This window comes from Manis javanica, chromosome 11, assembly GCF_040802235.1.
Source record: "Manis javanica isolate MJ-LG chromosome 11, MJ_LKY, whole genome shotgun sequence".
Lineage (NCBI taxonomy): Eukaryota > Metazoa > Chordata > Mammalia > Pholidota > Manidae > Manis > Manis javanica.
This window is the reverse complement of record NC_133166.1, coordinates 85,852,916-85,873,412: the sequence shown is the minus strand read 5'-3', so window position 1 is coordinate 85,873,412 and position 20,497 is coordinate 85,852,916. Positions and strand designations below refer to the sequence as shown.

At 44.2% G+C, this 20,497-nt stretch overlaps 1 protein-coding gene across 4 annotated transcripts in view; it reads right to left on the bottom strand.

Annotated features, from left to right (window-relative positions):
* Positions 1-20,497, bottom strand: part of BRINP2 (BMP/retinoic acid inducible neural specific 2) — a 115,839-nt gene that overhangs the window by 50,753 nt on the left and 44,589 nt on the right. For all 4 annotated transcript variants that reach the window (XM_073216805.1, XM_073216806.1, XM_073216803.1 and 1 more), the window contains exon 2: positions 6,355-6,701. In XM_073216805.1, coding sequence (XP_073072906.1) covers positions 6,355-6,623 — 269 coding nt within the window. In that variant the 5' untranslated portion in view covers positions 6,624-6,701. The remainder of the gene's footprint in view (positions 1-6,354; positions 6,702-20,497) is intronic.

Here is a 20,497-nt window from a genome sequence, read left to right as displayed (position 1 = left end):
ATTATGCGTCTGAGATGCTGGACATTTAGCCAGTACTGAACTCTTGATGAAGGCAATTCCTAAATGTTTTGTTCTGTTCCTTTCCTGCTCTTTTTCTCAGTGGACTGAGAAATAGTGCCTGTTAGACCAGATCTGCAGGCTCAGCATTGCCAAGTTGTCTCTAATTTTGCTCTACTCTTTTTATTTTTAGTTTGTGAACATTCCTGTCCCTCCTTCCATCCCAATGAACTCCCTTGCTATCAAAATATAAACCCAGTGAGAAGTTTAGAGATCAACCCGTTCACTCTAGTGGTGATCATTTCTCCAGAAGAGCTCACCTCCCTCCCTGCCTGTCCCACCACTCTTGCAGTTGCTGCGGCCACATGTTAGCACTGCCTCTACCTGGGAAATCACTGGGATTCACCCGGGCTGACTGAGGTTGCCTTTGGCTGCCATTTAGTGGTGAGGATTGTGACCACTTAATTGGAGATAGTGCCTCTCCCAGGGTTCGCTGTTTATCCAAATCAGTGTTAGTCGGTGAGACGTGGTCTGCGTGATAAACAGCTCTGGAGCTCCTCCTGCAATTACTTCCGCAGCTGCTCTCTGCTGCTCAACTCTTGTCTCCAGAGAGGCACCCAGAGGCTGGTCCTAGGCCCTTCAACCTTTTCTGCTTTTAAACGTTTCTCCCAGTTGCTGCGTCTGTTCATGCGCCTTGGCATTAATCATTCCTACATTTACCCTCCCTTGGCTACTATCCTGTTTCATTTCCAACATCTCTAAGTAGTCTCACCTCCTCCAGTGCCTCCCCAGGGATGCTGCCATACCATTATGCCTTCTGTCCTTCTCCACCCTGGTCATTCTTGGTCCCCTCTCCATCTCCCAAACACTTAGTGTGATCAAATCCAGAAGTCTTCAAGCTTTAATGTTCACTGGGGCTCTTGCTCAAATGCAGATTGTGATTCTGTAGGTCTAGGGTGGGGCCTCAAGTTCTGTAGTTTTAATGAGTTCCCAGGGTAGTGCTGATGGCTGTCGGTCCCCAGACCTCAGTTGGAACAGTACAGACCACCTATGTGGTTTTTCCTATGTCTCACTTCCCTCCCATGTAAGCTATTGCCAGATCTTATTGTTCATCCTGGTGAGCTGCAGACAGATTGTCTTTTCTTTGGTTACCGCTCTGGGGCCTGCTCCGGGAAGTTCTTTTGCCTTAATTGCCCTCACTCACCACCTCCTCTGACTCGACCCCTCCTTGCCCTAGTGGGTGTTGCCAAAGGCAACTGCTAACCATAGACCTGCCTCAGCACAGCCTACTTTCAGCTACTATCCCACCCTCTTGGTTTTCCATTGTGTTCTACTTCAGTTCTCAAAATATGCAAACTTTGCCCAGAAGGTGATTGGAATATAATGTCCCTGTTGTCAGTGAAGATCTCTATATAGTTTCTTTGTTGTTTGTTTTCCTCCCAAAAGACTTGTAGTGTCTTATATTAGAAAAAGGGAAAAAAATGTTCTTTTGCCTTCCAGATCTTTCCTTTCTAAAAAGGCAAATGGAGGGAAGAATGACTAAGGCCAATAATTTGGAATTATACCTAAACTTGCTTTTCTCCCAGCCACTGTATTATAGTCATTGTTCTGTATGAGTTCTAACTTTCTCTCTTAATTTTAATTTATTCTTTCCGAGTTTTAAGTGTTTCATCATAGTGACTTGGATTTTTTCCAATCTCATGATTATCTCTCTATTAAAGCCTTAATACAAAAAGAAATTTAAAAAAACAGACTGCTCGTTACTTTGATTTGTAGCAAAGAGAGAATGGAACATTACCGCTAGAGTGTTTCGAGAAACCATATTTACATTTGCATCAGCTCAATTTAGGTGCCTGATTAGGTTGCGTGTTATGATGAAGATGCACTTACCAGTCAAAGGGAAGTGGCGTGGTCTAGAGTTATGAGCAGGAGACTCCAAGTCAGGAGCCCTGAGTGCTATTTCTGGCTGTGACTGGCCACCTCTCTGACCTTGAATAGGTCTGTCTCATTGCCTTGGACCCTAACAGCTCCCATCTGCCTCACAGGGCTGCTGTGAGAGGTTGATCACTTAAGAGTGTATTGTAGTGGGGGCCATAGAGTGGAGCAAAAGAGGAGACTCAGGGGTCACAGATGGAATTGGAGATGGGATCTCTGCTCTTATAGCTCTTACCACTAACCTGTTAAGAGTGGCTAGACTGGGCTGAGAAGTGGGCTGATCGCTCAGATCTTTTTCAACCAGGACTTGAGGGCATGCTGAGAGGTTGGTTAATGGAATTTAAAGGCCCAAAATGGAGTGAGAAGACCAAACCCATCCAGTTATTTAGGAAGGCTTAACAAGAGTGCATGTTATCTCTCTTCTCGTAATGGTGCCATCCTGAGGTTGTTCATTTCATCCCTGGAACCACAGAGCTGGCAGTGACCAGCTTCTGTAGGATGTCCTAAGGCAGGCCTGCTTAGGGGCACTCCCTGCTTCAGGAGAAGGATCATCTGGGGTGGCTCTGAAACATGCTGGAAACCCTCTAGCTCCCTCTGGTAGCCCATGAAGCCAGTAAGAATGTGCCTCAGAGAAGATACATGCATTCTTCAGTTGAGTTCCTCTCTCAGCCCAGAGACAGGGTGAGGGGTAAAGGTCAATAAATATGCTTTAAAAAGGAAAGCAAGAGAATATTTTTTCCCTTTTTTCTAATGTAAGTTGTTGAATGCTAAGCCCTCTGCAGACACGATCACAAAATAGCACCCATGGCTCTCACGGCATTTCTGTTCTTGCCTTAGCTAATATTTGTTGAGGAGAATTAATAATAATAGATTGATTTTTATGTATTAAAATTTTTATCTACTAATGTATATTTATATTTGTTAAGCACTGTTTAAGTGCTTTACATCAATTAACTCTTTTAATTTTGACATCAGTCCATTAGGTGGGCACTACTATTATCCTGATTTTACAAATAAGGAAACTGGGAAACAAAGACATTTAATAATTTGTCCAGCAATTTACAGATCGTAAGCTGCAGCTCCAGGATCAGAACCCAGGTCCTCTGGCTCTAGAAGCATCAATGTCTACATGAACACAAACTTGATATGGAGAGAGGAACAATCTCCAGGGGCCCACAGTTAGAGAGTCCACAGCTATTCTAGAATGATCAGTCATCTTCTCCAAGTAGGAGCACGCTCTGATATCCAGGTGAGAATAGGTGGGATTCAGAGCTTAATGTCAGAAGCTTGTTGTGGAATAGTTACTGTGTGCTCACACAGCTGGAAGGGAAGGAGGGGCTCTCTCCTGCTCTGTGAGAGAGCGTCATGTGACCCTGCACCAACTCTTCTAGTCCTCTTGCAAAATCTTATTCTCCCTCATCACAGTTCATCTCCTTTCTTATACAGAAGGTGTGTGTGGATACCATCTGATTCCTGTGTACCAAAAGCTTCTTAGAGAACTGAAAGATTAATTCTGAGACCTAATCAATATTTCACTACACAGCATTTCTGATATTCTCTGTAAGCTTTTACTCCCTCCGCCTTTCTAGACAAAATGCCCTTCTAGTCCTTGGGGGATGACCCTCAGTGTATATTTTACCAGTTTTCAGTGACCCACTTCAGTCAGAGTAAGCAAGGTCGAATTTGTCAAAGATAATTGCCACTAGAGACAAAAGGGGAAGGGACAAGGGCAAATTCCCACAGCAATAATATAGAGCCCACAACGAGTACACATGGATCCACCATTTTGCTCAATAATTAGAGGCAAAACTCCCAGAATGCTCTGGGGTAGCTGTGTGTGGCCATTCTCTCAGAGCTCCACTGCTGCCTTCCTGTCAGAAGGACTGGTTACTGCTTCCCCAAGTGTAGGTTCATTTTCAGTAACAGACCCCAGAGAAACAGAATGGGACAGTGGAAGAGCCTATCCCATGAAATGATCAGAAACCATCACCAACTGCTCGAACGGCTGATGTGATCGCGGGCATTCCCCACAGGCTTGCTCTGAGCTGCCGCCCAGGCTTTCCGTGGCTGCCAGGCTTGGGGCTGGGGCTTGATGAGAATAAAAAATCTACTGAGGGGAGAAGGAAGCTTGTGGTTTATTCCCTCTAGTTCCTACAACCCTTTGAAGAAGATGGTAGTGTTGGAATTTTGGCTTGACATGTCAGTTCCAATATACTTAAAGATATATTTTTGGTGATTACAAGCGCTTTTGAAAGATTCGGGGTAAATGGAAATGTCTAAGGTAAATTAAACCTTGTTTTCCTCAACTGGAGGGACTCACTGCCTGAACACATTCTAGGGTAGATTGCCTCTCTTTGTTGAAGGGATGGAAAAAGAAATTCTTTGATAAAGAGAAACATCACCCTAAATTTAGCATATACAAAATCTGTGGGGGCCATATGTCTAGTTTCTTATATATTTACTGAAAGTCCTTACCTCTTCTGCATATCTGCTTTCCCCTGAGCAGGTATTAACTCACCCACTCCCAGCCTGGGTTGGCCACTGTCTGCCTCAGTGGCCCTGTGTGGATGAAGTCTCTGGAGAATGGCAAGGAGTAGAGCCACCAAAGCAGGGAGTGGGAACTGCAGTCCCTCCCAAGCCCAGGGGATGAGAAATGATCTGAAAGGAAAGCTGGACAGGCTATTCCTGAGAGTGGGTTTTGTTTCTGTATACCCCTGCACCCAGGAAGTGATGTACCAGCTCCTGAAATTCTGATCTTGCCCCAGTCATCAACATCTGCATGCAGGAGTCAGGTACTGGAAGAACAGTGTCTATGAGTGGCCACTCTGACTACTTGGGAGTCTTCCCATCCTAAATACCTTAAAATCTTATTTATGAGGCTCCATACTAACCTAAACAGACTCCATGGTTATCATGGAAGTTAAAACAAACTCTCAGAAACAGGAAAATGTCTCCAAATACATCTTAAGAACTCAGACTCAAGTCTGACTACTTGGGAGCTAATCCTAGCTCCACTCTTTACTAGCTGTGTGCCTTCTGGCAAGTTCCTTAACTTCTCTGGACTTCATTTTCTTCATCTGTAAAAAAGGGAGAATAATTGTTCTTCTGCTAGAGTTTTTGGAAGGATTATATGAGTTAATGTATATGAGGCATATATGGTACTAGGTCTAACAAGAGGGCCAAAAACTTTAGTATGTTCAGATGACCAGAAATGCATGTGCTAAAGGTTTACATTAGCAACCCCTAGATGCTAAAAGAATATGTGATTCTCACTTTAGAGAACCATACACACAATCTAGCAAAGTTGAAGATATTATGTATCCTACAACCCATGATCTGCTCCTTGGCATATGTCCTAGACAAGACGTGTCCAAGAATATTCACTGAAGAAGAAATTAACTGTTATCTGATAGTATCATAAAAAAAAAAAGAATAGGTGATTTTCTGAGTTTGTTTCTTTTTGTGCTTTTTAATATTTTCTCTTTGTTTTGCATTAGAAACTAATTTGTAACTGGAAAAGAAATGTTTTTGATAAGAGAAGAAAATGTCAACAAAGGTCCCAGGGTTTTCTGAAGACCACAGACAAGGTGGAAAAGGGAGTGATGACAAGGGGCCAAGTGGGCGGAGGGATGAAGGGGAAGTTTGAATTCAGGGATGTGTTTACTTGTGGGAGCCCTGAGCCTTGCTGGGTCACCCGAGGTGAGGATTTCAAGGAACCTTTTGCTTTTTAAGTGCTGGCCCAGAAGCCAGGAATATGTTTCTCCCTTGTCGGATGGACCAGGCGGGTGTCGTGTTTGACTTTCAGCTCTAATGCTCCTGAGGATGTCCCACAAGGTCCAGGATGATCCAGCCCATTTCCATGTGCAGAGCCATGGAAACTGCTGTGGTGTTGACCAGGTTTCCATGTGCAGAGCCAAGAGGCTGTGGTGTTGACCAGGGTGAGGGCGGGCTCGTCCCTGACCCTGCAGTACTCCCCAGACCCCTCAGCCAGAGTCGGAGCTGCCCTGCCTTCATTTGCATGTCTAGGTAATTACAACTCATAAAAGTATCTAACCCATTAGTTAAAACCCGGCCCCAGCATTTGACTCTGACCTCCTGCTGCAGCGCGGGCTGCACGCTGACTCTCTGCTGCCTGATTTGTCCTCAATTTATAAGCAGCACAACCTATAAATAGAAACCCTTTTGCTAAGTTCCCCAGGAGGCATCAGCAGGTTTTCCAGCTTGTATGTGTTTTCTTCTTTCTTTTTTTACAAACCGACATGGTAGGCAGATTTTCCCTGCCTGCTGCTCCCCAGCTCTCACCTCCAGTTCAGCCTGCAGGTGGTCCAGCTGGCTTCGCGGTCAGGGTGGGGGCCCGCACCCCGGCGGGAGGCCCCCTGGGCTCTGAGGGAAGCCCCTGTCTTAGTGGGTAGCAGCACTCACCTGTAGATCCTGTACCTGGTGGTGAACCCCTGGCGGTAGCGCTCCATGAAGTCAGCATACTCCTGCGCGCGGTGGAACGGGCCCCGGTCGGTAAGCAGCCAGTCCAGGGGCGGCTGGCCAGCCGAGGAGGCATGCTGCTCGGGGGCCGCACCCGCAGCCGTGGTCGAGACTGCCAACACCCAACCGGGGAGGCCCAGCGCCAGCAGGGCTGCCCATGGGGCCGCCGCCGGCCGAAGCCCTCTAAACCGAGTGCCACACTGCCACCTCATGCTTCTCCCGGGCGGTTGGCTTCTTCATTCTCTCGCCACAGTCTCCCCCTCTGTGCCACTCCTCCAGGGCTCCTGGAACTGAAATACGACATGGAGGCAGTCAGGTGAACACTCAGATCTTACACCACACAGGTGAGCATTTCTAGCGGTTCTTTAACCCAGTAACACATCTTCACTCTAGACGTTGAGCCTAAGTGCTTGATGTTCATTTCAGTTAATTCTTAAAACAATCCTGTAGGAAACATCACTGTCATTTTATAATGAGAAGATAAGGTTTAGTGTATGAAGAAAGTTGCTTAAGTTCACACAGCTTTTAAGTTGAAGAGACCAGAATTCTGAGCTCAGGGGGCCTTTTAACCTTTAGAGTTTATTGCTTCCATATTTCCTGTATTAACACCATTGACTTCAGTCTCCTCTCTGGCATATTCCTGGCTGCTGGGCCGGCACTTCTAAACCGTTCACTGTGTTTCTGTAATAGCCTCACAGGTGGTATGCTGCCTCTGGAAGCTTGATGGGAGGTGGAGAGCTACCTCATTTTTCAGATGCTGAATTGTGGGGAAGGGCAGTAGTGAAGTCCCATCACTGCTATGAAGCTGGGTGGACCTGGGCAAACAATTCTAATTTCTGGGTTTAGATTTCTCTTCTAGAAAATAAAAAGGCTTGGCTAGATAGTATCTAAGACTTCTTCTAGCTTTGAACATCTGACCCTTTTTTACGGAAGGCCTTGCAGGGGTGGAGTTAGGATGGGAAGTCAAATTGGCCTGCCACCACCATCAGAGAGCAGATGCGCACACACAAGGATGCCTGTCGCGTTCTCTCTCATCACCTCCTCCCTGGGCAGCCTGAAAGCTCGCTGAGGCCATCCTTCTACCTGAGCTCCCAAGAGCACAGAGTAAGCCTCCAGAGACCCTTCTTGAAGGAACAAAGAGTACAGGCCTTGTTTTCTCTGAGTAAAAGGGAAGGTGCCAGGGAAGAGTCTGACCTTCAAAACTCTTGGCTGCCTTGTGACTCATCGCAGTCACAGACTTTGATTTCTGTGTCTGTAGTTTGTGTAAGGATACTAGTCACTTTTATCCCCTAGGGAAGATGCAGACCACTGATTCAATACTGTGGGGGATCCTCCATTCATTCATCTCTCACTCGTTAACTTCCAGCACATGCCATCAGTCTCACCCTCCTCCCCTTGCCAGTATCGCCTCAGGTGTGCAAGGATGACTTCCCACCCCCAGCCCCTGCTATTTGTGGCTTTGAGGACTTTCTCTGGGTGCCGAAACCCAGAGACAGGCTCCCTGGAGATGAAGCAAGGGATGCTGATTCCCTGGCACTTCCAGAATCCTACCAGGGATGTCTGCATTTGATTCACATCCCTTCCAGTGTCTCCCAGCACGTTCTGGGAAGGTTCCAGTTCAGCAAAACCACCTTTGGACCAGTGAGAACCCTGAAGATGCTTCCCGGAGGCTGGGACCATGTATTAAATCCTGGATACTCCTGACCTCAAGGCTGGCCTGGGCCTGAGAAAGTTGAACCTCAACATTTGTACAGGATGCTTCCACTAGACTCACGTCCCTGCTTGTAAGGATGGATAGACAGAGGCATGAGTGTCTGGACCTTCAGAGTTTCTCCTCTACTCCAGCTAGGAGGTTTTGCCCACCTACTACATGCTGGATGGTCCTGAGAAGTCACCCTAGTTAATTCTCATAATAAGTTTGTTACATAGGCATTATTATTACAGGTTTACATTCCAATGGGACTCAGAGGAATCGAGCTAAGAAGATACAGAAGTAGAATATGAATGTAGATCTGGCTGCATGTCCTGACATTGCCAAAGAATGCCATGCTGTCTAAGGGGCTAGAGCAGGCAGCAAGATAGACCTTCACTTACAGAAGAATAGTGAGGCCACACCTGCCCTACCAAATCCTAAAACATTATAAAATTCCAATAACTAAAATAGATAAGATTGGCACACAGATAGGCTGGGCAAATCAGTGATCTAGAAAAGATAGCTCAAAAATAGAGCTTATTGTACACAATGTGTGTGTAACTAATTGGGTAAGGGGTGAAATAATGTATTCATCATATTGAGAAATTAGTTCTAGATGGATTAAAAAGTTAAATATAAAAAACAAAATCTTGGAGGAAAAGCCCCAAAGTGTTTTATGATAAGCATGAATTACATTTAAGTCAGGGGAAAAGGTGATATAAACTAAAAGGAGGAATCAGCTTTGCACATGGAGGGCAGGAATTTTCTTTATAGGATGTAATCTGATGAGGATGCCCCAAATATTTCTCTTCTCAATAAATGAATGCATGGAACTGAGGACTCCTAAGTGCCCAACACTGTACCAGGCATCAACCATATAGAAGCAAGTGCTTGTTATATTGCCTGAAACTCAGCCAGTAGTGATTAACTCTTCTTACAAAATAGTGTTCCATTTTTAAAGACATCTTGGTGGGAGGAGGGGAGGATGTTCATTGTGGAGACGGTGCTGCCTATTCCGCAAGACAAGGCAGCCAACACAGTAAGGCGGGAAGGCCTCCACCCAGGTGGGAGGATGCTGTAGAAGGCTGGATTCTAAAGTGGCCCCAAGCCCCTGTGTCCTTCTGTGCATGCCCTACGTGATCCCCTCGCCCGAGTGCAAGCAGGACCTGTGACTGTGATGGGATATTCTCTTGCGATCAGATTACGAATCTGCTCACTTTGAGTTAATCTAAAGTATCTGGGCCTGACCTAAACAGAGGAACCTTTAAAAGAAGGTGACTAACCAGTCTCCTGCTGGCCTGGAAGAAAGTGAACAGCTATGCTGTGAGCAGCCCATGGGCACCATGCAGCAAGGGATTATGCAGTCAACAGCTAGTAAGAGGATAGGACCCTCAGTCATTCCACCACAGAAAACAAATTCTGCCACCAGCCATGTGAGCCCAGAAGAGAACCCTGACCGCCGGCTGAGAACTGCTTCCTTGGCTGACACTTTGATTTCAGTCTGGTGAGACCCTGAGCAGAGGACCCAGCTAAGCTGTACCTGAACTCCTGACCCACAGAAACTGCAAGATAGTAAATTTGCACTGTTTTACACCACTAAGTTTGTGGTAATTCATTCCACAGGAATAGAAAATAATACTGACTCATAAAAGACAACAGTACTGCCTCCCATTCTGTGTAAGGCCTGGCCTGGTGAGGGTTCTCTGTGCTCTCTGAGGCAGACCAGCTCTTATTCTTGGATTAAGAAAAAGCTAGCGGTGCAGTTTTTTGAGCAGAGTGATGCTGATCATCTCCCCTAAACCTCCTCATCTCTGCTGCGTCATACCACCTCATTCCCAGCCCCCACTGAGATTATGGACTCCTCAAGGTCAGAGGCCAGGTCTTTGTACTTGTAGCATCAACACATGGTCAGTGCTCAAAAACCTGTGATATATCCATTCCAAGCATCATACGGAGAGACCATTGTGAGCCAGAGATATGTGTGAGCCTGTGTGGCCCTGGCCCAGCCACCGAACCTCTGGGTGCCCTGTGTTATAATACAGGGGTGGTAACCACCTCCTCACTTACTAATCGCGGGTTTTCTAAGGACAGGTGAGAGCATATGCATGAGAAGCTGTGTGCTCTTTGAAAGAAGCAAGCTATATGAAGTCAATGTGTGCTGCTTGTCTTTCTCTGTTTGTAATTATGCTCTTTCAGAGCTCACAATGTGCTGGAACGTGCCTGGCTATAGGAGGACCCGCTTTAGAATCAAATGGTTTTGATTGCAGGGCCAGGTCTGCTGAGTACAGCAAGAACGCCTGAATTCAGTGCTGACTTCTCACAAAACCTGGTCTTAGAATCATATGGTTTCCACTTGACGGGTTTTCCTCAGGATCTGAAGACATTCTGACTTAAAAAAAAAAAAAACTTTTGAGGAAGGAGAAGTTTGAAACAGGTTTCAAAACTTGCTTTTAAAAAAATGCCTAGAACATGCTCCTTCGCCTTTAAAAAAAAAAAGGACAAAATAATTCCTTGTGTTGACAGTTGTGTAAAAATTTGGCTTTTTCAAGGAAACAACTTTGGCCATTTCCTATTTATGCTCCACACATAGTATCACTGGGAATTTTGTAACAGCAACCTGACAAGCAAATTTTAACTGTCTAAATTCTCACCCCTTCCAGCAGGACTGCTAATACACAGCAGGTTAAAATGATTAGCACCTTCCCCGTGATGTTCCCATGCACCCTTTCTGTCCTAAAGCTGACTGTATGAGTAAGGCTCCATATTACATATGAGTGTATTAAGGTAATGGCTAGGCTCGCTTCTTGGCGAAAAAATTATCAAATTACTTGAGAAAGTCAAATAATTTCATTTCCTTAGACCATACCGAAGGCAGAGTTTTATACCTACACAAATACTGAGTTAGCTTTGCACCCAGGGTACAAGTCACAGGTTTTCTTTGGCAAATATGTTGGTTCAAGTCTGTTCACTAAGCCATGAATTGCAGGGGCTACCGTTTTGTCAGTGGAGAAAATCAAATATGGACAAAGTCATGTGACAAGTAGACAATACAGTTTTCAGAAGGGGAAAGCTTGTAAGAATCGGATCTCCACCACTGCGATGACCACCCAGCTGAGGACTTTGGGGACGCTTGTATCCTTCTCTCGGTCCCAATCTCCATTTATGCTAGACGTGTCAGCAGAGAAATTAAGATGTAGGTCATCAGCTGCTTATATACTAAATCTTGGCAAGTGCAACAGAAGTAGTGTTTTCTCTTTGTGAATTGCAGAGGCAGGGGGCTGCATGCAGAAGTTACAGATATGGTAGGCTGCTGTTAGAGGCCAGAAGAAAAGGAGAAATAGTAATGAAATTATTATTACTATAATTAACAATACTGTTAATATTAACAATTATTGATAAATACCAGTATAAACCATTTAATCTTTGTGTGGTAATTACTGCTTATGAAGCATGGATAACAAAACCACACTGAATCTTCATCCCCAGATTTTGTTTCCCTTTCAACAGACAAGAATACTGAGGCTCGGAATGGCTATGTAATTGCACAAAGTTAGGATTTCAGTGGTGAATCCAGGAGTATCTACCCTAAATCCAAGAGGATTTACACCTCCTCAACCACTTACATGATTCACAGCTATAAAAACATGGACCTGCCATTCTCAAGTTACTGCCCTTGAGAACAACTCACCTCCCTCTGAGACTCTCCCTGTAGTCACCAGTAAAATGATCAGAGGTCTGGTGACCCCTGTGGTCCTGCCCAGTGCCCAAATTCCCTAACTCTGGGGGAAGAGTAGGGGGACAAATACAAGAGGAGAGGCGTCAAGATGTCACTCTTCTTTGGGGAGAAGCTCTGTGTTTCCGAAAGGGAGCATCAGGAAACGAGGTATAAAGCAGAAATTCTTGCCCGATGGAGCAGTGACATTTAATGAAGTGATTAGGCAGTGACATTAAATCAGTTTTCAAGCCATTTGAGTGGTTAATTGGCCAGCTCTATTGAGGAGATGTTTTCTTGAATAAGTCTGAGGATGTCATGGTATAAACTCACAGAAAATGTTATTTGTTTCTTATCGTCCACTACATCTTGATGCAAAACCTCCTATTTTGACAAGAAAGAGGAGGTAGATGGGAAAAGTAGCAAGGCGTTCTGGGTGGAGATTCCTAAAGGCAAGGGTGGATGTGGGGTGCTGTCAGTTCAGATCAGTGAGCTCTATGCTCCCCCTCTTGTTAGTGTGGTCTGCTAGCCTTAACAGAGACTAAGCATGTTTACCCATATGATTCGTGCCTGGTTGCACATCAGAGCACTTCTGCAGTGCCCACCATTCCCCTGTGTGAACCCAGGCATGTGCTACAGCCTGACTGCCTCTGCCCTCCCCAGACTCTCTCTGTGGTAGGACCCTCAGTTCCACCCCCAGACTGGTCTGGAACTAGCAAGCTACCGCTGATGCATTTCCCTACTCTAAGCAGGAAGGCGCAACTTAAAATAGGGTATGGACATCTGCTCAGCAGAGAATCAGGTTAACAGGTATTAATGATTATCTGTGCACAGGTACGAGCTAATTGTGATGACTGTTTCCTAAGTGTTCTCATATTCATCTGAGCCCCCTAAAAGGAGAGGCTGGGTGGGGCAAGGGGGCTTGCTGGGGGTCCTCCCCGAGGAAGCAGAAGTGAAACTCAGATATTCTGATGCCAAGACGTATAACTCAGCAGCCCCATCCTCATTCGCCTCTGTCCATTGAACAGTCAATTAGTTACTAAACATTTCTGTGCACAAGGAATTTTACTAGGTGATGGTAGTAAATCTGATGAGTAAGACAGACTCAGCACTTGCCCTCATGAAGCAGGAATAACATGTAGGACTGGAGGATCCTGTAAGGAGCAGAACAGGGTGATTGATACATGTACCTCTACACACACACACACAGCTTTAGTGACACTAGACCTTGTAGGTGCTGTCCCCTCCAGCCCCACATTTATAGGATTCTGCCTTGTGATAACCAGCCCTTCACTTTTCAAGGACGGGCTCATCTGTCAGTTGCAGAGGCTTTGAACTTGCCTGCCGAGTGTCCTTGGCACTTCCCTTGGAGAGACAAGCTAACAGACGTGCTTGCCCAGAGCCTCACATGATAAAGCCCGGGTCACAGTGTTCAGATCAGGGACGCCCTTCTGACCCCGTGCTTCCCTGGAGGTCACAGGGCTCTCGGAAAAAGAGACAGGAGAAAGAAAACACTGCCGATCAAACAGAACCTCCGAGTGGAAAGCTGCATATTCCAAAGCTTTTAAAATCCGATCTCCATGCTGATTAACCCTCCTCCAAAGTATTTCCATTTCACTCCAAGTTTATGAGACTCCAGCAGCTCCTTGTGGCCCTGAGAACAAATCTGCATTCTTCTGCCAGGCTCCAAGTGCCCCGATCAGCCACTCCCCAGTGGAGCAGGTACAAGGTGGGCCACGGAGTCAGACTGCCTGCTTCTCACGCTGGCTCACCTCTCTTGCCACAGCTTCCTTATCTCTTTAAAAAAAAAAAAGGATAATAATAACCATGCCTCCTCATAGGGTTGTAGGGATTAAGTGAGTTAATATTTGCAAAGCTCCTAAAAAGGGCCTGGCCTGCGGTGAATGCTGGTGTGCGTTTGCTGTTATATCTTAGAAGACTTCAACATAGGTTATTAGAACCAAAAGAAGCCATTAGGCACCCTTAATCCAATACTGGTTTTTGGTTGTTTTGTTGTTTATAGGTAAGAAAACTGAAGCATGAGAAGGTAAAGTCTATGCTAAAAATGTGCCATTGGCCTTCGGGGATCCCTGCAGGTCACTGCCAAGGACCTCACTGGTCTCCTCTCGGGCCACCCACAGTTCACGGCTATAGGGGTGAGAGTCTTTTTGCCTTTATCTGTGGCCTCTGTCACTTGACCCAGATTTTCTGGCTGTGGGCCTTTCTGTTGTATTTATTCCTGCCTTCCTGTCCTCTCTGTGGGTGAATATCTGTCACATCTTTGAAAGACAGAAATAATTGTTATCTTAGATGGGGGTGTATTTCTTTATTTTGGAATGTTTTGAAAGCCCCTCAAGGAGATTTTGGTACAACTCTGCAGTGCAAGCCAGTGATGGAATCCCCTTCCCACTGTACAATAGATGAGAAAATACAGGACCACAGAAGTGCAGTAAGTTATTCAAAGTCACATCACGGATTTGGCGCAAACTAGGCACCTAGGCCTTGGACCTGGGGCTCTCAGTACTAAGCCTTGAGCTCATTCTGTCTCTATTTTACATGTGTCAGTGGCAAACTGAAATTTTCAGAATCCAGAACCCCATGAGTTCCAGAGCTACCATCACCATCATTGCCTGTTAGGTTTAGATATTGGTGACTATGTGCCAGTCTCTGGTCTAAACACTTTCCATTTACTGACACATTTCATTCATGTAAAACCTTATGAGATGGATGTTGTTATTATGCCCATTTTACAGAGGAGAAAACTCAGGAACAGAGAAGCCAGTAATGTTCTCCTCAAAAAGCTCCTAGTGTAATCTGAATGCCCTATAAGCCTAAGATCCACAGACTTCACTCTGAAAAGGGAGCTGCTTTCCCAGATCCCTCAAGGTCGCTCTCATTTAATAAAAATTGTTACGGAGTGATGAAGAGTCAAAATCTTGGCATACAGAGCAGGATCACCTAAAATCGTTTCCTGGCTTGGGTAAGGACGTGTAAGCCATCTGCTTTTGGGGAGCTCTGTGGCTCCTGTTATTAGGCCTGTCAGCATGGCCTTAGGAGAAGGTGGCTATATTTCACTTGTGCTGCCTTACAAACTACAAGGTCAGGCATGTTCCCCTAACCTGGGTCCTGGTGGACAATCCACAACTGCTGGTTTCTGATGCTCCCCTGAGTCACCGCACTCTTTCCTCAGACCCCCAAACCCGGCTGAGCCTGCACCCGTTTGCCATCCCTCTTCTTTCTGCCCAGTCCTGGACTGTCCACCTGAGATATGGGACTTGCACCCTTGCTGGCTCTTGCAACCCCCTACTCTCCGTTCCCCTCCTTGCTATTGTGGGGGACAGACCCCCAAGAATTGCCTGCCCTTTTGCCTAATTCTGAATTGCTCCACCAGCTCTTTATGTATTCAGGCCAGAAGGTTGGTCCTCCTGGTACCAAGATTGCCTGAATCATGCCATTTGGACCCTGCCTTTGGGTATGCCCAGCCCCTCTCCCTGGGTCCAGCTACTAAAGCTGGCTTGGTTATCCACTCCACTCCCCTGGCAGACAGCTGGCTCCATCCTCCAGAGAGGAAACCTTCTCTGTCTGTCCTTACCTCCTTCCCACCAGCCTGGCTTACCCTGCCTATGCCCTAGCTCACTTCCCAGCAGAGCCACTGTATATACACAGGACAATTTAAGTGTTTCTCTCAGGCTTGCAAAGCCAAGATAAACCTAAGCCAGTCACATAGAAAGTACTCACCACTGTCCAGGCTATAGACCTGAGGTGGGGCTGACAAGCCACTCTCCATTCGGACCCGCAGCCCTCAATGTTACTCTTGCTCTTCTTGGCTTTCTGCCAGGCCTGTCACCGAATTTGAACTTCTACCCCAAACTCTGCCCTACTGGGGCCTTGTCCCAGACCAGGATGTAAAATGATAATGCCATGAAGTGTGCCAAATGGCACAGAGCTCCCGAGATGTTAGAGAGGCAGCTGTGACCAGCAAGCACATTGTTTCCGGGATGGTGTTTGTAAATATATGCATTGCCCAACAGCTTGTGGAATTAAATATAGATGCTACATCACAAACTCCAGCTAAAATAAACTATATGCTGCTCAATGAATGTCAATAAGTACACTGAAAAGGAATCATTATCCCTTTTTGTAGCATCGTCCAAGAAACCCATACCTAAGTGTTTTTTTGTTTTTTTGTGTGTGTGTTTTTTGTCCATTTGCTTTTTGGTGAAGGCAACATTTTTCCCCCCACAGGCTTTTGACTGGTACTGGTGGGCAGCTGGGGGTATGAGTGAGGGGACAAAGCAAGTGCATTCGGTAACACTGCAGCCGTTGGGATGGTGTGTATGGTGCGGGGGCGAGAGCCAACGTGGAGGTTAACAGGTGAACTAGGTAATCACAGTCAACCTTTTGGGGTTGCTGGCCATGTCTAAAAGTATGGTTGTAGGCCCACTGGTGGTTTGGAAAGACTTTCTGATGGTGAGCAAGCTTATCCATCACCAAGAGTGTCCTCTCTTCAATTCTTGAGCCAAATGGCTCTCCTTCCCTTACGTTGATTTCTACAGATTATTTGTATACTAGCAACCTCTTAAATTAATAATGGCAGGTTACCAGAAGTTGGAATTCATACCCTAAAACTGACACCCTGGAACAGTTTACTGAGCACTCTCATTCAGCTTTTGGCTGAGGTGGCTTGTTGCCGAGCCATCCTGGGCTTTAACACCAAGCCCCCCACTGCCCTGGCCAGACCCCCCAAACCCGCATTCTAGGAGACGGTGCAAAATGAAGGAGGCTTTGGATTCAGGGCAACTTGGATGTTGTCCTGAGGAGTTAAGGTTTTGCTTGTATTGATCATTTTGAATTTATGCAATTGCTGTGGTGTTGCCAGTTTTGTTTGTGTTCCTCTCTAATTCTTTGACACCAAGTTTTCCCCACTGAAAAATGGAGCTGTAGACTTAGACTGCAGTGATTTGGACACTGTCTGTTACTCCTTGTGCAAGAAGGTTTAAGAGCCTCCAGAGGAAGACCTATGTTAATTCTTTAAAAAAGTCCCAGTTCAGACCTGATTCTGGTTCACGCTGCTACTGACTAAAACTATTTTGACAGTATTCAACCCTTTGTAATATGTGGCAATGAGTTTTCTACTTCCTTCCTTTTAGGAAAGTTAATAAATATCTACTCATTCATCCAACTAATGTTTATTGTTTAAAGAACATTCTATTTAGCTAGAATATAAAATGCCTGAGGGGGACAGTGGGAGAAAAGACTAGAAGGTAATGCTTGGATTTATTTGAAAGGAAGTCGAGTGCAAATTCCTGTTATAGCTTTCTTGTGGCAAGCCGTATTAGCCAAAGTCTCAGTGGGAGGGCTCTTTGATGACCACAATTTGCAGGTATCCCCAACTCGGTCATAACTGAGGCTCAAGTCAACTACTCCTGAATCAAACCTAAGATTACTTTAAGCCTAGTTTTGAATTGCATCATTGATTTTCAGTCCAAATCTTCAGAAAAATAGTATAAAGTAATTTATTAAGAGTTTTAAAAATTAAATCAAATATTTCATTCCTCAAAGATGGTAACAAAACATACAGATAAGACAGACTCAACCATTTACTCTAGTGGGTCTCAGCTGGGTGTGTGTGTGTGATTTTGTCCCCAGGAAGCTTTTGTTAATTTCTAGAGAAATGTTTGGCTGTAATAATTTGGAGAGGGGTGCTACTTATCAGCAGAAAAGGCCAGCAGGGGTTAAACATCTTACTGTGCAGGACAGCTCCCCACAACAAATACTTCTCTGACCTCAAACATCCGCAGTGCTGAGATTGAGAAGCTCTGACTTATGCCAACAACTTTAATGAGCCCAGACTCATAAAAGGTCTTTGAATAATGGAAGAACGATTTTTAAGCAAAACTTTTCATGCATACCTAGTTTGCCATCACAGGGCATGGTGGCAGACCAAAACCACTCACCTCCAGTCCCTCCGTGTAGGCCTCCTGCTTCATGCTTAACTGGTCCTTGACAACATTAACAAAAAAAGCCAGTAAAACATTCTATTTATTGTATATTTGCCCCCTGACACTGTGCTAAAAACTTCATTTCCAACAAAGTAGGTATTATTAATCCATGAGCAATCAATATAAGGAAAATGAAGTTTCAAGAGATTAAGAAACTCTACAACTTCTTTCTTCCTGGCCTTCCTTCCCAATTCAAGTCAAAAAGCCAATAGGCAGGCCTGTGTGATGGGGGTGACTTAGTAAAGGTCTGAATCCATGTGAGGTAGGTTGAGTGGGGCGGCAGTCCAGTTGTCAGGAAATTGGTTCCATAAGGGGATTTTTGCCAGTAAGTAAATATATTGAGGATAATGGGAGCCAAGTTTCTGTGGTCAAAGAAGGGAGTTATAAATATGGAAAGGATAAAAGCTAGAATGAACCCTACAGTGTGGCCATGGGATTAGAGGTATGAACTCATGACTCTAAATACAGACAAACAGAGGAGTAGAGAGATGAAGATATAGGAAGGTAGGGAGATACAGATGATAGGTAGATAGATAAATAAAAATGTGTGTGCTAAATCCACTATGATATTCTGGATTGGATTCTGGAACAGAAAAAGGGTATTAATGGAAAAACTGATGAAATATAAGTAAAGTTTATAGTTTATTTAATAGTATTATAAAACAATATTATGTCTTAGTTTTGACATATGTACCATGGTTATGTAAGATAATAAAATTAGAGGAAGCTGGGTGAAGGCGACAGAGAAGCCTGTGTTCTTTCCAACTTTTCTGTAAATCTAAAATTATTCCAAAATAAAATATTTATTTAAAATTAAAGTATAAACATGCATAAAGCTACACAATGCATATATTTTCTAGTGTATGTGTATACACCCCCCCACCAACACACACACACACACACACACACACACACACACACGTAATCCTTCTCAGTTCTGTCCACTCCAAGTACGTCCAGCAGAGCTCACCTAGCATCAGGATGTTGCTTTCTAAGTCCTGTTCTCCACTAAAAGGAATCAGGCATTCTTGGAGAAATGGGTGATGACAGCCTATGACAGTTTGAGGGATAAAATGAGCTTGGAACATCATTTTGTGACAGAGACATTGGCACACTGTCAAATTGTTAACAACCAGCTCTCTGGGGGAAAAAGTTCTGATTGTAGCATTTGCCAGTTTCCATGGTGTAAATTCTCCCAACATGCTTGATTCTAAGCTGTCAACTCGATGTCCATGACTCACAGATTTCCTGAAAATTTTATAGTGGCTCTTACAAGCCAGTAAGAGCAGCTCCAGAAACCCCTGGATTAAAAGGGATCCAAGAACGATGAAGTCTGGGACAATGAGAAGAGCAGAATAAACAATGATAGTAATGGGTTATATTCCTTTGAATAAAATGGGAATCTAAGAGGCCACATTTTAGGTAAACATACACACACACAAAGGAAACAGCTTTTTGTTATAATAGAATGGTAACTAATAAATGTAGAAAAAATGATAGAAAATCATCATTTAAGATTTATCAGAGTGATGATGGTCCATTCATGGAAAAAAAGATGAATCAGCGCTAAATGAGGGGGTAAAATTTGATGAAGAATGTGGTATTTCATAGTCTTAAAATGCCCTTCTCGAAATACTTATTAATTAGACAGAGACAGAAATAACTTTAAGTGGACAGACCTGACAGCCACCATCCTACTCAAGTGATCAAAGTTAATATCACCAGAAATCATGTGCACCTGGCAGGGTCTGTTGAGCTCACATCCCTTCTGTGATGTTCCAGCCAAAAATTCATAACTTGAATTCAGCATGAGGGAACAACAGACAAACCTAAATTGAAGAACATCCTACAAAATAACATGCCTGTAATCTTCAAAATATTAAGGTCACAAAGGTTGAGAAGGCCTGAGGAGCCAATTGTACTGGATTGAAGAACATGAAGAAACATGACAATGTGCAATCCTGGGTTGAATTTTTTGTTATAAAAGACATTATTGGGTCAGTTGCAAAGCTTAAATGAGGTCTCTTGGCAAAGGGCACATGGAAGTTCTTTCCACTCTTTTATAACGCTTTTTATAAGATCAAAATTATTATAATGTACAAAGAAAAGCAGAAAAGAAAAAAGAAAGCCATACAGGTCCCACCAGTTATGCAGCCACCATTGAAACCCTAGTTGTTCTAACTTTGCCACTAAAGTGATTTACCAATTCATGCTTTAAAATTTGTTCCTCTACTGAAATCAGCGAGGGATGTCTAAGATATAGTTTTAAGACACACAGGCCCTCATTGTTTGCAGCTTAGAAGATGTCAGTGGAGACTGGCGATATGTGGTATATTCAGTGTTGTCTAATCAAAATATAATGCAAACTATATAGATGTATTAAATTTAAACTTATTAGCAGATATATTATAAAGGTAAAATGAAATAGATGCATTTAGTTTTAATAATATATTTTATTTAACCTAGGGACTCTAAGATACTGTCATTTGAACATCTAATTAATATAAGAAAATTGTTACCAAGAGGTTTTACATTTTTTTCACACAGTCTGAAATCTGGGGTATATTTTGCACATATAGCACATTGCAGTGTAGATGCTAATTTTTCATCAGAAATACTTGAATCTGTATTTAGATTTCACATAACTTACAGCTGAAAAAATAGGAATATATGCCCAAG